The sequence below is a fragment of the Pinus tabuliformis genome, chromosome Q, assembly GCF_031772625.1.
Source record: "Pinus tabuliformis cultivar Carrire ecotype Pingquan chromosome Q, CPIR1, whole genome shotgun sequence".
NCBI lineage: Eukaryota > Viridiplantae > Streptophyta > Pinopsida > Pinales > Pinaceae > Pinus > Pinus tabuliformis.
The window spans coordinates 976,749,058-976,763,863 of record NC_142296.1 but is presented as its reverse complement, the minus strand read 5'-3'; the positions used below and the strand labels follow the sequence as shown (position 1 = coordinate 976,763,863).

Here is a 14,806-nt window from a genome sequence, read left to right as displayed (position 1 = left end):
TGACTAATTGAATAAGCCCAGGGCTAGAGGCTGATGATGTCAAGGATGCCTAAGTCTCATATACAACAATGAGGGGGGTGACAATGGCACTAGCTCAATATTAGAGTCCTCTAGATCCAATGAGGTATCTGGTTGCACAATCTTGGGGGGTTGTAGGAGCGAGGGATACTCCTAGCATCCAAGTTCAAAGAAAAGAAGTTATGGATAAGTCTCTGGCTGCTCCATTGGGGTTGAGGAATAGTTCGTCGGGGGGGGGGCGCAACTTGCTTGGGAACTGTCTAGAACTAATCCCTCTGATTCTTTGGGTGTGAGTCAAATGATGCGCTGTTCGACACCTTTGCAATAGTATCAAGGACACTGATTGGTCTCCCAAGGGGGGTTGGGGTGGAGGGTGAGGGGAGACTCGAGATCTCAATGTTCTATTTTTTGAAATACTCCAGAACTCAACTCGTCGCTTGTTGCTACAATCAGCTTGATCAATTTGAAAGTACGATGTGATCGTCTGAATCACCCCCAAGTGAGGATTTGAGATATGTGTTTGAATATCTCCTTGATGAAGAGGGCTAGGAATCTCTAGTTAGGATACCAAAAGAAGGTAGAGTGGGATCCTCCTAAATCTCTATAGAGGCAGTGGTAGTGCCTTCTAATCTCATAGTATAGGTGACACCTAAAAATGAGGTGTTTCTTTGTCTCTGACTCATGAAGGTGACACATCTTGCAACTTCTCTCAGATCGTGGTATTTGGTGGTCGGTCTCTACTTGGAGTCGATGAGAACTAACTCGAAGCTGGCCCAAATGGATCTTGAGCGAGTGCTTCTAATCTCTGCACATGTATGGGGGGTAGATGATGATGCCATCCTGTAACTCCAAGAAATGCTCAAGGTAGAAGCACATCTTTGGGCCTAGGCCAGTGGAGGTGGAACTTGGGAAGACCAAGTGACCTAAATGTACAATCTATAGATATCCTCTCTGATGGATTGATTCAGTTCTTGTTTGGGAAACAGGAGATGGCTCAGTGCAGCAAGGCGGAATCTGAAGTGGGGAAGGCACTTTGGGAAGATGCTGAGTGTTTGGAGAAGTCGAGAAACATATGGGAAGCAAGCTCGTGCCCGACATAAGGAGTGAGTCAGAGCGAAGGCCTTTGAGGAACAAAGTGCAGGGTAGGGATATCGGTCTCTCTGGGATGCTAATTATCTGAAAGATCTAACTTTGTGGAGGAAAGAAACCAAGCGAAATATAACCTCAAGGCAAAAGGGGTGGGTGCCAAACTCTGCCTAAATAATGGGCTGTGGGATTGTATGCTTGCATTGGATGATGCGACTAAGAAGCAAAGTCTGGGCTCTCTCCATTTGGGCCCATTTTGTGTGTACCAAGCTCAACCCCCAAATCTTGGAGCCATAGAGAACCGTGGGTCTAATAATTGTGTCCATGAGGTAGAGTTTGGGCAAGATGTCTTGAAACTGAATTTGGAAGTACTATCTCTCAATAAGGGTCAAGGAACCATACCCTTTGTTCAACCAATGCTGGAGGGCCTATTGCATACCAAAACGAGGTCTTGTGAGCTATACTCCTGGGTAGATGTATGATGTGGTGACCTTGATCTAGGTTTCTTTTTTCAAAGTAAGCGTACAATATATGGGAGCATTGAAAATCTCAAGGCAAGGTTTGTTGCTTGAGGGTTCTCCTAGAAAGAGGGTGTTGATTATGACAAGACATTTGTTCCAGTTGTGAAGTACAACTCTATTAGAACTACTATGTCCAACGATTCTAGTTTTGGTTGGTCATTCTATTAGATGGATGTAATGACAAGATCTTTAAGTTATACATAAATCAGCCAAAAGCTTTTCAAATATATTGGGGAGACACTCATGTTTATAGGTTGATGAAGGTTCTTTATGGGCTGAAGTAGGCACCACAGGTATGGTATCTCAGGGTTGATGAGTATATACACAAGTTACGGTTTTCTAAGACATGTACATATTCAAAATTTTATTTCACACTTGATGAGTCTGATATAATGTCTTATCCTTACATGTAGCTCCAATAAGGTCATCACATGGGGCAAGAAGGAATTAGCTATTTTACATGAAGGATAATGGTTGATTGTATTTTCTTGGATTAGACATTTGGTAGGACCTGGGTGAAGTCCTCCTCGGAAAAGGGAAAATACCAATGTTCCACCAAGGTTCCGGGACGAGGGGGCGAGGGAGCGAGGGGGCGTGGGAGCGGCCTATGCAAAAGCTCCCTACCATTTTTTAGGAAACATGGGGGAGCGTCAGGGTCTTAAAAATTTATAAATATAAAATATAATTTATTAATTGGGTCCACTATGACAATTTGGTTTGAATTGAAAAGCTACAAAGCATGATCATTGATATGAATATCATTTGACATTATCCAAATTTATAAAAGATTAAAGTCAAGTCTGATACATCAAGAGTCATCATTGGCAAAAAATGCCAAATGCTAAAGGCTCCCATATGCTCTAAATTTTTATAGAAAACAATTTTATATTATTAGGCACGGCTGAAATTACCCTGAAAAAGCCACATTTTGCAGCTGTAGAAACTTTCTTTAATTTGAAATGAACATTACACTGAGCTTCCAATAGGTATAAGTGTATCTAACTGCAATGATATGTTTCATGCAATATAAACTTCAATCTTTAACAGCATCACAAGACAAATAGTTAGTAGTAGATAAATATGGACATGATTAAAACTAAAAGCGTAAAACATATAAATCTCCAATTTATTATAATTATCTTGTTCGAATATAGCCTGACTGCACCATAAAACCTTCTAGGGAGCCTGAGATGTTCTGAACTGTAACATAGCTTTTTTAGTATTTACAATACTTGTATAGTGCTTCTCCCATTGTGGATCCCTGGTTTGTCCACTCTGACCATTGTCGATGTGAAATGATTCACTCAGAATAAGCATATGATTTTTATTTCCGGCAAGAAATGAAAAGTAACATGATATATTATGGATATCTTTTCATGAAGCCAACCTAATATGGGCCCTCACTTCACCTGGAGAGAGAAATAAGCATATGATTTTATTTCCAGCACGAAATGAAAAGTAACATGATATACTATGGATCTCTTTTCATGAAGCCAACCAAATAAGGACCCTCGCTTCACCTGGAGAGAGAGAACTAAGAATAAGATTTTTATTTCCAACAAGAAATGAAATGCAACATGATATATTATGGATCTCTTTTCATGAAGGCAACCTAATAATGGGCCCTCACTTCACCTGGAGAGAGAGAGATAGACTACACAAACAGAATATGGTCAGCTTTTATGCAGAATTATATTATATCTCTGAAACACCCGCAAATTTTCAAATATGAAAATATGAAAGTTGGGCTTTACTCCACCTTGCAAATCTTCTGTTCAGAAAGAGCCTCGATAAACATCAACCAGTACAGACGAGACCTTAACTTGGAGAAGTTAGATATTTGCACCAAGTTCAACACAGAAAAACATAATAAAGTGATCATATGTGCAAATATATATTTTAGATAAATTGCACTGAATTTAAAATTCTTATGTATATATGAATACCTGGCCTTACTCAAGTATGCCAGTTGGCTGTTAGATATTCACATGAGATGAAATCAGCTCCTTCTGGAATGATGAATCCGAACAATGAAATCCAACGCTGTGAGTGGAGCGCTCAACGAACTTGCAAAGGTTGTGCCGCTGTGAGTGTGTTGTTCATGGTTCAGGGTGCCGGTTTTATAACATGAAACAACGATTTTCCAAAACCCTAAACGTTAATTAACTCTTAATTAAAGATTAAGTTCAGTGTTTAGTTAATTAAAAATTTAAAATGGTTTTTAATGCATTAAAAATGTGCCACGTCCCCCCTCGTCCCCCCAGGTCCCCCCTCGTCCCCCCACGTCCCCTCTCGCCCCCCACGTCCCCTCTCGCCCCCCCACGTCCCCCCACGTCCCCCTTTTCGGAAACGCCCCCTCAAGGAAGGGAAACGTTTCCCTGGCACGTCCCCCCGAGTTTCCTCAATTTTGGGAGCGTGGGGAAACGTCCCCTACTCGTCCCCAAGTCCCCAGAGCGCGGGGGAGCGAGGAAATTAGACCCCTAAGGGGGGGGGGGCGAGTCCCCGTGGAACACTGGAAAATACCTTAGATTCTGAAGAGTTTTCAGATGTCAGATATCAAGCCTATGTCTATCTCCATGGTTCCAAATCTGAAATTGGCAACGAGGATGCAAATTTGGTGTATCCTACTTTATATTGATAGATGATCGGGTCATTGATGTATCTAGTGGAAACCAATATTACCAAGATCAGACAGGTTGCTGAATTGGCCCATCTCAAAACTGGAACCAGATTGGAACTAGTAGATAAGATAAGATTATTTATGTCTGATGAATGACCACAAAAGCAGGTCAGTGGGACTGAAGAGTACAACCAATATGAATGTAATGTGGGAGTGTAAGCACAACTCCTAAAAAATGAAGAAAATAATATAAGGAAGGAAGTCTACACAAGTATAACATCAGAAGATATGTATAAAACCATGACAAAATACTAGATGAGTTTTGCCAAGACTAAAAAGGTGGACACCTAAAAAATTGGTTGACTGGAAAATACATAAAATTTTAAAAGTTCAATAAAAAATATATTGATGTACATCCATGCAAATCCAAACATTTAGAGAGAAATATGAAAGGTTTTTTCATGTATATAGCAGGAAAGGGTTTAGAATTAAGTTTAGGCTTATAGGTTTTAGTTTTAACTATTTTTATTTTTTTTAAATTTTTTAAGTGAATTTAGTGGGCCCATGTGTGCCTTTACAGAGTTGTACAGAACCAACCTATGCAGACCAGAAAGATTAGTTTTGTACTGAACAGGTCAGCATTGGCCATTTCCAGTTCATTGGGCTAGTTCCACTCAAAAACCCCTTAGAGCCTGTTTGGTTGCCCAGTTCAGCTGGTTTTAGTTTGGTTTTGATAACATTGGTGAATACCAACAGCAACAAGGCATTTATAATATAGTGATTGATGGTGGAGCCTGTTCAATGTCATTGGAACATTGCTAAGCATGTGATCTAATATTTGAAGTGCACCATTTATTATGGCATTTGTTATATAGGAGATTGTGAATTTTTACTCTATGTTTCTGTTGATTTAGATTGGGCAAAAGTTATAGGGACACGAATGAGCACTTCCGACCACTACATCAGTCTGGTATAGGTATGATTTCTTGGGTTAGTAGGAAACATGCAATAGTTTCCCTGGCTCAATATAAGCAGATTAAATTGTAGTTGCATCTGCTAGTTGTAAATCAATTTGGCTTTGCAAATTGATAGCTAAGTTGATTGGTGTGATGCTGAAGTCCATTGTCATTCATTGTGACAATTAAAGTTACATTCAACCCTTTGAGAGTTTGGCTTTCCATGACATAACCAAGTAGCAGATATAATTTCTTGAGAGACACGGGACAAAAGGCGGCAATGCTCCTTGAGTGTATTCCTTTAGAGTCACAGGGGTTTGATGTTTCAACAAAGCCCCTAGCAAAGGGAAGTTTAAGTTACTCAGAGAAAGACTCGGCATGATATAGAAGTCCTATTGACCTGCTTTTATGGTCATTCATTGGACATTAATAAAATTATTTTATTACCATATCTTAGATATGGAATATCTCTTTCCTTGATCTATCATTCTATGGTTTTGTTTTTGAAAATACAAAGTTTTAATTTGTGCTCGAAAATCTTTATTGTTTTAGTTGTAGATTTAGTCTTTGGAATCAAATGTATATATTCATGAATTAAAACTACAACAAGAGAATGGAGGTTTTATGTGCTGTGCAGGCACCCCAACCAGTAATGCAATAGCTGCTAGATTGATGAGATAATGCATACTCTCATGGGGCAAAGTTATCAGAACTGAAACTGACTGAGCACACTTGGGGTTGCACTGAAACTTGGCCGAAAACAGAGTTTGCAAACTGGTCAAGTAAAAATGACATAAAATATGCAAATTTTAGTTAAAAATATTTATTCATGTACATCATTGTAAATCCAAACAATCCGACATCAAATATGCATTGTTTATTGGATTAGGGTTTGGGAGGGCTGTGCACTAAATTTTTTTGTTTTTTCCCTTGGGAGATTGTAGGTGGGCCCTAAATGGTAGAGGGCTGGTTTGGAACTGAATTGGCCTCCAGTCTGATTCATGCATTGGTTTGGGCCACTTTTCTTTTGAGCTGGTTTGAAATGGCTGGTTTCAGTCCAGAATCCAGATTGGCCAGTGGCAATAATCACACTTGGGAAATGTCCCTTCTGTTCACAGCCATAGAGATGTCCCTGCATTAGTTTTTCTATGCGTCGAGATGCTTCTCATCCTTGGTCAAGCAATCAACTGCCTATCACCTGACCACCACTTGAGAGCTCTATATGGTTGTTCTAGGGCTTCTCCCTGGAATGCCCAGCCAGATCTGAGCTGTCCAGAGCTTTTCTTAAAGGACATTATCAAGGTTGGCATTGGCTTATTCATAGTTATAACTTATAAATGACAACTTTCACGTTCTTTCCTTCAACTGTACATCTAATTCTACTTCAAGTACAACACAATATCTTTATGATTATCATAGGGTTTACCTTCATTGGGTTACCCCGTTTCGCTCACTATATTTATTTCTTCATCTCTTTTTTATTTCCTTATTGGCACTTAGGAAAATAGTTGCTTTTGCATCCCACATTATTATTTTATTTTACTGAACTCTTTAGCCCCATTGACCTATTTCTGGTCCCTCGTGGACATCGATAAAATTATCTCATCTTATCTTAGTCTCTTATTACAAGGAAAAAAGTTGTTGTATTCTAGTCAATTGATTTACATCTTTCATATGGAAATATCAGCGTTACCGGATCCGTCAGGCCCAGCGGCTGGATCCGCGGATCCCCGGATCAGAGACGGATCTGGATCCGGATCCACGAAGATCCGCCCCGCCCAACATTTGTCTGTCTATAATATGGTTTGACGTCAGCACATATTTCCATCTTATATCTCAGCGCAGAATCTAGAAAGAAAATATCAGTGGATGAATAACCCGATATTGGAAAAATCAGCCGTGCGGGAGTTCATTAATCTGTGTGTAATATGGTTTGACGTCAGCACATATTTTCAAATTATATCTCAGCGCAAAATTCCAGAAAGAAAATGTCAGCTGATGAATAACGCTATATTGGAAAAATCAGCCATGGGAATAATTAACAAGGGAGTTCATTAATTTCAAGATTATAAACCTGCGGTTAACCATTGTATAAACTTTATTTCAAGATTATAAGATACGGATGTTGGGATATTCTAATTAAATTATATGTTTATTTTAAAAGTTTGATGAAGTAAGTTCTATAAAGTAACTTCATTTAATTTAAATATAATAACTATTAAATTATATGTTTATTTTAAAAGTTTCATAAAGTAAGTTTATTTAATTTAAATATAATAACCAGTAATTAATGTTTCAATATTATGATACATTAATTTTAATATATTAAATTAATAATTATTTTTTCCATCTGAAATTAATAATTATTTTAAAAATATTATATAGAAGTTTTATATTTAAAATTTTAAACAGAAATTATAATTTTTTTATTTTATACGAATTTAATTAATATTTATAAATAATATATTAATTATGATACTATTTATCTAATATATCTAATATATATTTTTATAGGTACTCTATATAAAAATTATATATTTAAAAATTAATATATGTTTTTATTTTCTTTTTATATAAATTTAATTTTTAAAATTATAAAATATTTTATATTGTTTGTACTTGCCGTATCCGGATCCTGGCTTTTCAAAAAACTGGCGGATCCGTATCCGGATCCGGATCCGGATCCGAATCCGTATCCGAATCCTGGTAACTTAGGGAAATATGAGTACGAATTTAATTCATGATCAGGCTTATCCTCTTGCACCAAAGTAGTTAGTGAATAACAATGAACATGCGTTTCCACTAAAAGAGGTTAAATCTGGAAAACTTTTCATGACGTGAAAAAAATAGATTCTATCAGAAATTAGAATGAATGGTGCCATGGCGTTTCAAGTTGACCTTCAACTAATCTAGTGATTCATCCTTGTAGAACATGAATTTTTCTTGTAAAGTTGGAATTGAAGGCCAGTTTCTAAAAAGGTATCTGGTTTAAGCTGGCAGTGCAAAATGGAAATGTAAATAGCTATTTTGCTTGCCAGAGTGTTCTTTGCATTGATCCTTTTCTGTAGTTGATTTGTGAAGGATAATCTCTTGGCATCCCCATTTTCAGTTATTATAAGTGTCAATTCAATGAAACTCATTTAACAAATATGAGAAATTTAGACTAATGGCACTGTTTCTTGAATATTATGAATACTAGAGTTTCCTATGAAACCAATTGCATGCATAGCCTTTTTTTTGTTATATATAAACATTGTTTGACAAGGTGCTTCCTATTATCACTCTGGCAAACATGCCCTTCTTCAATCTGGGAGTATTACAATAGGTTGCAGCTGCCTTAAAACACGTTCGAATGATACATTCGGCTTAGAAGCCACAGGTGGGGGGTATCTATTCTACCCAATTCACCTAGGACCTGGGGCCAAGTTGGTCTGCAAGGGGAAAAATATCTTTGGGGTGTTTGAACTTTGAACCATGGTATAATACATCCCTGCTTTACCAACTAACCAAGATTTGATTGACAATAGCATTGCATGGTTACCTGTTTTTAGCACATCATGTTAATTATCCCTCCCTACCAAACTATGTATGCAATAAACACACTTCCCATTCTCAACTGTAAACAAATTATTTTTGGATTTCTACAAGAGGATAATCAACTATTGTCTGCCTCTTTCAGGTTCAATGGCAGGAAACTCGGACAGGGCAAGTTGCAGGAATTTTGACAACACATAGAGTCATGATTGCATCTGCAAATATTGAGATTTTATCATGCAGTTCAACCAGCTTTGATAAGGGTTTTCCTCCAATATCCTGAAGTGATTCCAATTTTACTATGTGAACAGTTACATCCTATGCTTGCCTCAGGTTTTTCATTGTTCAATAACAATTATTTTATCCAAATTAAAATAATCCTTAACATCAATATACTTCAGATCTTTGTTGTGGGTTGGTCCTGCACTTCTATTTTCCACTGCAACTGCAGTAGGGATTCTTGGATGGGATGGGCTAGTACGGACTGTTGTTACCATTAATACACCATATGCAGGTGAGCTAAAACAAAGAGAATTTCTGGATTGCATTTTCTTTGTATTTCTCAATGTGGTGCTATTTATGTCTGGGTATTGATTTTTTTTCTTTAAAATCATCTTGCTTTGATACAGCATTGGTTGGTACATTGAATGACCGCTTATTATTGGCATGCACAATGGATGCAAACCCTCGGCAGAAGCAATCAGTGGAGATCAAAACTCGCCTTGTGGGACTTCTTGAACCTCTTCTGATTGGATGGGCTACGATGCAACAAAAATTTGAGTCAAAGCTTAATCTTTCAGAGATACTGTACCAGCTTACCTCCAGGTAGGATCTAAGTTTCCAGCAATGAGAACTATGATATGAAAATAGAACTTTGATATAATCAACTCCTTTGCAAAGAACATTCGAACTTTTTGCCATTCAATTTTGGATTCATTTCAATCAAGCCTTTTGATTTCTCACAAATTTAGCTTATGGTTGAAACTTGAAAGAGGCTTGTTTTTAATATGTTGCTACATTCTTCTTTTTTGTTCCTCATTTTCATACATTTCGTTATGTTCTCTCTCTCAATCAGATATCACTAGTTTTCAAAAGAAATGCAATTGATGAATTTTGACCTTTCATGTTATTGTTCAATGAAGGTTTGATAGTCTACGACTTACTCCAAGGTCAGTTGATGTCCTTGCAAATGGTCCTCCAGTTTGTGGAGATCTTGCTGTGGCCTTGGCACAAGCTGGTCCTCAGTTTACCCAGGTGACAAAGCTTCAAATTAGAATATTTCATCACTAACTGAAGTCTTGTTTCACTTAAACAAAATAGAAAGGCTTTTTCATTCTTGATTATTTCCAATTTCAGGTGCTGCGGTGCAACTATGCGATTAAATCACACCGCTTTTCCATGGCTCTATCAGTATTGAAGGATGAATTCTTGCGTTCAAGGGATTATCCACAGTGCCCCCCAACTTCTCGTCTGTTCCAACGTTTTCGGCAACTGGGGCAAGCCTGTATCAAGTATGTCTTAACTTTTTTATTTTCACATAGCGAAAACTTCTGTAGTCATGAAAAGCTTTTATGTTTATTGTGAACTTTCAGTATTATTGATCATGGATAGAAATTTATGTCACTCGTGATTAACCTTACTAAACTGCAGGTATGGTCAGTTTGACAGTGCAAAGGAAACATTTGAGGTCATCTCTGATTTTGAGAGCATGCTTGATTTATTCATTTGCCATCTAAATCCTAGTGCTTTGAGACGCCTTGCACAGAAGTTGGAAGATATGGATGCAGATTCTGAACTGAGGCGCCAGTGTGAAAGGATTCTTAGAGTTCGTTCAAGTGGATGGACACAAGGAATATTTGCAAATTTTGCAGCAGAAAGTATGGTCCCAAAGGGTCCAGAATGGGGAGGAGGCAACTGGGAGATCAAGACTCCTCCAGAGTCCAAGAATATACCACAATGGGAACTCTCTGGAGAAGTCATGCCATACATGAAGACTTCTGCTGGGTTCATTCCATCCATTATTCCTGATCATATTGGAGTCTACCTGGGCACAATGAAAGGTAGGGGCACCATTATAGATGTTAGAGATGACACTTCACTGAAGAGATTCACTCAAAGCGTGAATGGTGAAAGCAAGACTGAAGAATTACCTCTGGCTTTGATTAATTCTGAATCAAGCAACTTGAAGAGATCTGATGAAGGAATTGTGAAAGGACCTCCTGTAACTGCTTCACAGAGCCTTAGTAAGGCATTCCAAGGAGATGCTGCTGCAGATAAGCAGGCAAGAGCTGCAGAAGAATTTAAGAAGCCCCTATATGGAGGTGATGATAGTAGCAGTGAGGAGGATGATACATCATCAACCAAAAAAAAGATACGCATAAGAATTCGAGATAAGCCCATCTCAGGAACTACTGTTGATGTGAACAAAGTTAAGGAAGCGACCAAACAGTTTAAGCTTGGGGATAGTTTGCCTCTTCCTGGCAGCAGAACACGATCATCTTCTGGAGGATCTGGAGGATCACAAGATCTCTCAATCATTTTAGCTCAACCTTCAGCCTTAGTTCCTCAAAATGGACCCTCGACTGTACCAGCACCAGAACCAACGGCAATGATGATGGGCATGGGGGTGTCAGCTGGACCAATTCCAGAGGATTTCTTCCAAAATACAATATCTTCCTTCCAGGCTGCAGCATCTCTGCCTCCTGTTGGGGTATACAATCAGTCTCAAAATCAGACCTTTCAGGGTACCCCCAGTAGTGGACAACCTCCTAATTATCAAGGGGTGCCAACTGATTTTGGTCTCTTTGGTAGTGGTGTACCTCCCCAAGTGTCCCAGTCTAGTGGAATCAGTTCTGGCCTGTCAATGGATGGTACACCTGTTCAAGTTTTGGGCCTTCCTGATGGGGGCATTCCTCCACAAGGGCAAGTTACTCCAGTGACAACCTCATCATCACCTATTGATCTTGGTATGTTTGAAACACCTACTTCAGCACTAGCGAGTAAGAATAATGCCGAAACTCCAGTGCTTGCTTCTGCAAAAGGTGGTACAATGAGTCTTGGGCGTCCCAACTCACCACCAATTGCTGTACGACCGGGACAGGTAATGTGCTCCATAAATTCTGTTTAAAGTCAGCCTGATGTGGTCAAAGTTAATTGCCCACCATTTCTTTGGGTTTTAACTTTTAGGAGATGGCATTTTTGGATCCCTAATAGTGTCATATTCCTGGAGTCTGGACATATTTGGCTTGGAATGTTTTGGTAATGTCATATTCAAATTGTTTACTTTTTGTCCTGTGTCGATAAAATTGGAATAAAACCATACTCGCATCTTTCAGGTGCCTCGTGGAGCTGCAGCATCAAAGTGCTTTAAAGCTGGACTTGCTCATCTTGAACAAAACCAACTTTCAGATGCAATGTCCTGTCTGGATGAGGCTTTCTTAGCATTGGCAAAAGATCAGTCACTAGGAGTTGACATCAGAGCTCAAGCCTCGATTTGTGCACAGTACAAGATTGCTGTCTTACTACTTCAGGTAATTTGTCATGTTTAAGAAGAATTTCTGGCCAAAGAAATGGAAATGTAGCTGTGTCTGCCCTTAAAATTTAGATGATTGTGGATATATGCAGGAAATTTCTCGCCTACAGCGTGTGCAAGGGCCTAGTGCTGTCAGTGCGAAAGAGGAAATGGCCAGACTTTCTCGCCATCTTGGCTCTTTGCCTCTTCTTGCAAAGCACCGGATAAGTTGCATCCGAACTGCTATTAAAAGGAATATGGATGTGCAGAACTATGCATTTGCAAAATCTGACCTTGATCTTCTCCTCTCAAAGGCCCCTCCTAACAAACAGGATGAACTCAGAAGCTTGATCAATGTATGCACACAAAGAGGTCTCACTGATAAATCCATTGATCCAACAGAGGATGCCTCACAGTTTTGTTCTGCAACACTTGGCCGCTTGCCAACAATAGGACATGATGTCTGTGATCTATGTGGTGCAAAATTTTCAGCTCTTTCATCACCAGGCTGTATAATATGTGGTATGGGGAGTATTAAAAGATCCGATGCAGTGTCAGGTCCAGTTCCATCACCATTTGGTTAAGAGGCAGGAAGAGCTAGTTTGCCAGCTAAAGAGTGAAGATAGTGAATTCTTCATGCTACATTTTCGAGCGAAAGAGAAACATTTCATGGGGAAATCAATTATTACATATGGAGGGAATGTTTTCTTGTAAAGAAAAATGAGTGTAGGGTTGAGCAGAGCAAAGACTTGGAAAAGTGTGTGATTATGCTAGTTTTTCCCCTTTGATAAACACCTTACAAGAGAATAAATGGTAGCTCCTGGTATTTATGGTTTTCTTCCAACAGAAATGTAGGTGGCACAAGTTAGAAATGGCATTTGTGCCCAGTTAACAAAATAGGGGAAATAATTTTATCTGACTCCAGCTTTATTCATGAATATTTTGGTAGGCCAACAGAAGCCTTGAAAAAATAGAAATGCAGCAAATGGACTTACAATAGTTGACATGATTGTGAAAGAGTCTGTGAGGCTATATCCACTAGTAATTGCTTTGATTGTAAGAACTAACAAAGCTACACTGCTTGGAAAGCTTAATTTTCCGCAAGAGATGGAGTTAATGATTGCAATCTTAGCCATTCACCATGATTAGGCCTTGTGGGTGATGATGTGAATGAATTCAATATCCAAAGGATTTCTAATTGAGTTGCACAAGCCACAAATCATCCATTAACAAGCAATTCAAAGGAAAGATTACAACTCAAACCTACACAACTTATTTTGCTGAGGCTTTGATTTTAGAAACTTAAATTGACAAAAATTATTGTGGTCCAAGCTGCACGGTTGGCTTGTGAAGGCCTAAAGCCTCTCTATGCTATATATTCCTATTTTTTTACAAAGGGCCTATGATCATGTTATACATAATGTAGACCTGTAGAAATTGACGGATAAAGCAGGGCTAGTTTGAGCAGATGGTTCAACTCATAATGGAGCATTAGATGTGACTTATTTGGCTTGCCTTCCAAATTTGGTAGTCATGGCACCTCACACAAAGTTCTATCCGAATAGAATGTAGTTGGAAAAGTGAATATGTTGATAAATATTACATAACATAAAATGGAATGTTAGCGTCACAGATTAGATGGAAAACCTTTGTTCTCGGCTTATAATAATTATAGTAATAATGAAAATAAAAGTCTGCTAGAGGTGTGTTGTTACCCAAGTCAATAGCAAAGACTACTGATATAATAAGCTCTGTTTTAATTCCCTATAACAATTATCTATTGAAATTCCAAGAGTTACTCATCTCTCAAGCAATGAATACTTCAATGAGCCTTATGGGAAGGATGCCAACTTCATTGCTAATAATTGGTATGCAAATTTTCCTCCTAGTTAGTTATGTGAACCTCACAAACTGTTAATGATTAAAGAACGCTCCATGTACGATTTTCTAATTCAAAATTTACCTTTATTAGTAAGTCTATTCAACTACGTGTATGGCTCAAGAGAAGTGACAAATAGCATTCTAAAAAGGGTTCAAGTATTGATATGTAAAGTTGTTAAATTTGGCAACTAGGGCCAAATTCCACTTTGGACAACTACTTTGGGGTAGATAATTGTGGCATTGAATTCCTCTTTTTGAGAGGACCAAAATCGACTTAAAGATCATCAAATTTGGTTAAGGAGAAATGTGTTTTTGATTTTATACCCACTCATAAGAAAATGTTAAGGTCGACCTATCCTCCTTAGAGCCCAATCGACATGTCCCTAGAACCTCTCCAATTACTATCTATTGAGGTGCTTCCAACCTCATTTGAGACATGATTAAGGTGGAATTTGTTCTGAAATGGGGCGCAGAGTTGAGACTAGGACGTCCAAAAGCAGGAGCCAGATTTGTGAGGAGATTGTATCTATTTGGGTACCGTTCCCTTGTGGGAGAAAGGCCGAAGTTGTCTGTGGTTGCAGTAGCCAGAAAGAAGGTTCAAAAAACTGTTTTAATGAGGTTTTAGGGCTGCGTATTCCTTACTGCCTCAGACCACAATTCAGAAGTGCTGCAATAAGGG

The 14,806-nt window shown here is 38.5% G+C and overlaps 1 protein-coding gene across 1 annotated transcript in view; it reads left to right on the top strand.

Annotated features, from left to right (window-relative positions):
* Positions 1-13,388, top strand: part of LOC149222743 (Transducin/WD40 repeat-like superfamily protein) — a 240,266-nt gene extending 226,878 nt beyond the window's left edge. The window contains exons 17-24 of the mRNA XM_089385608.1: positions 8,881-9,009; positions 9,132-9,249; positions 9,365-9,560; positions 9,878-9,989; positions 10,092-10,246; positions 10,386-11,835; positions 12,071-12,265; positions 12,360-13,388. Of these exons, the coding sequence (XP_089241734.1) occupies positions 8,881-9,009; positions 9,132-9,249; positions 9,365-9,560; positions 9,878-9,989; positions 10,092-10,246; positions 10,386-11,835; positions 12,071-12,265; positions 12,360-12,830 (2,826 nt within the window). The 3' untranslated portion in view covers positions 12,831-13,388. The remainder of the gene's footprint in view (positions 1-8,880; positions 9,010-9,131; positions 9,250-9,364; positions 9,561-9,877; positions 9,990-10,091; positions 10,247-10,385; positions 11,836-12,070; positions 12,266-12,359) is intronic.
* The last annotated feature ends 1,418 nt before the right edge of the window (positions 13,389-14,806 follow it).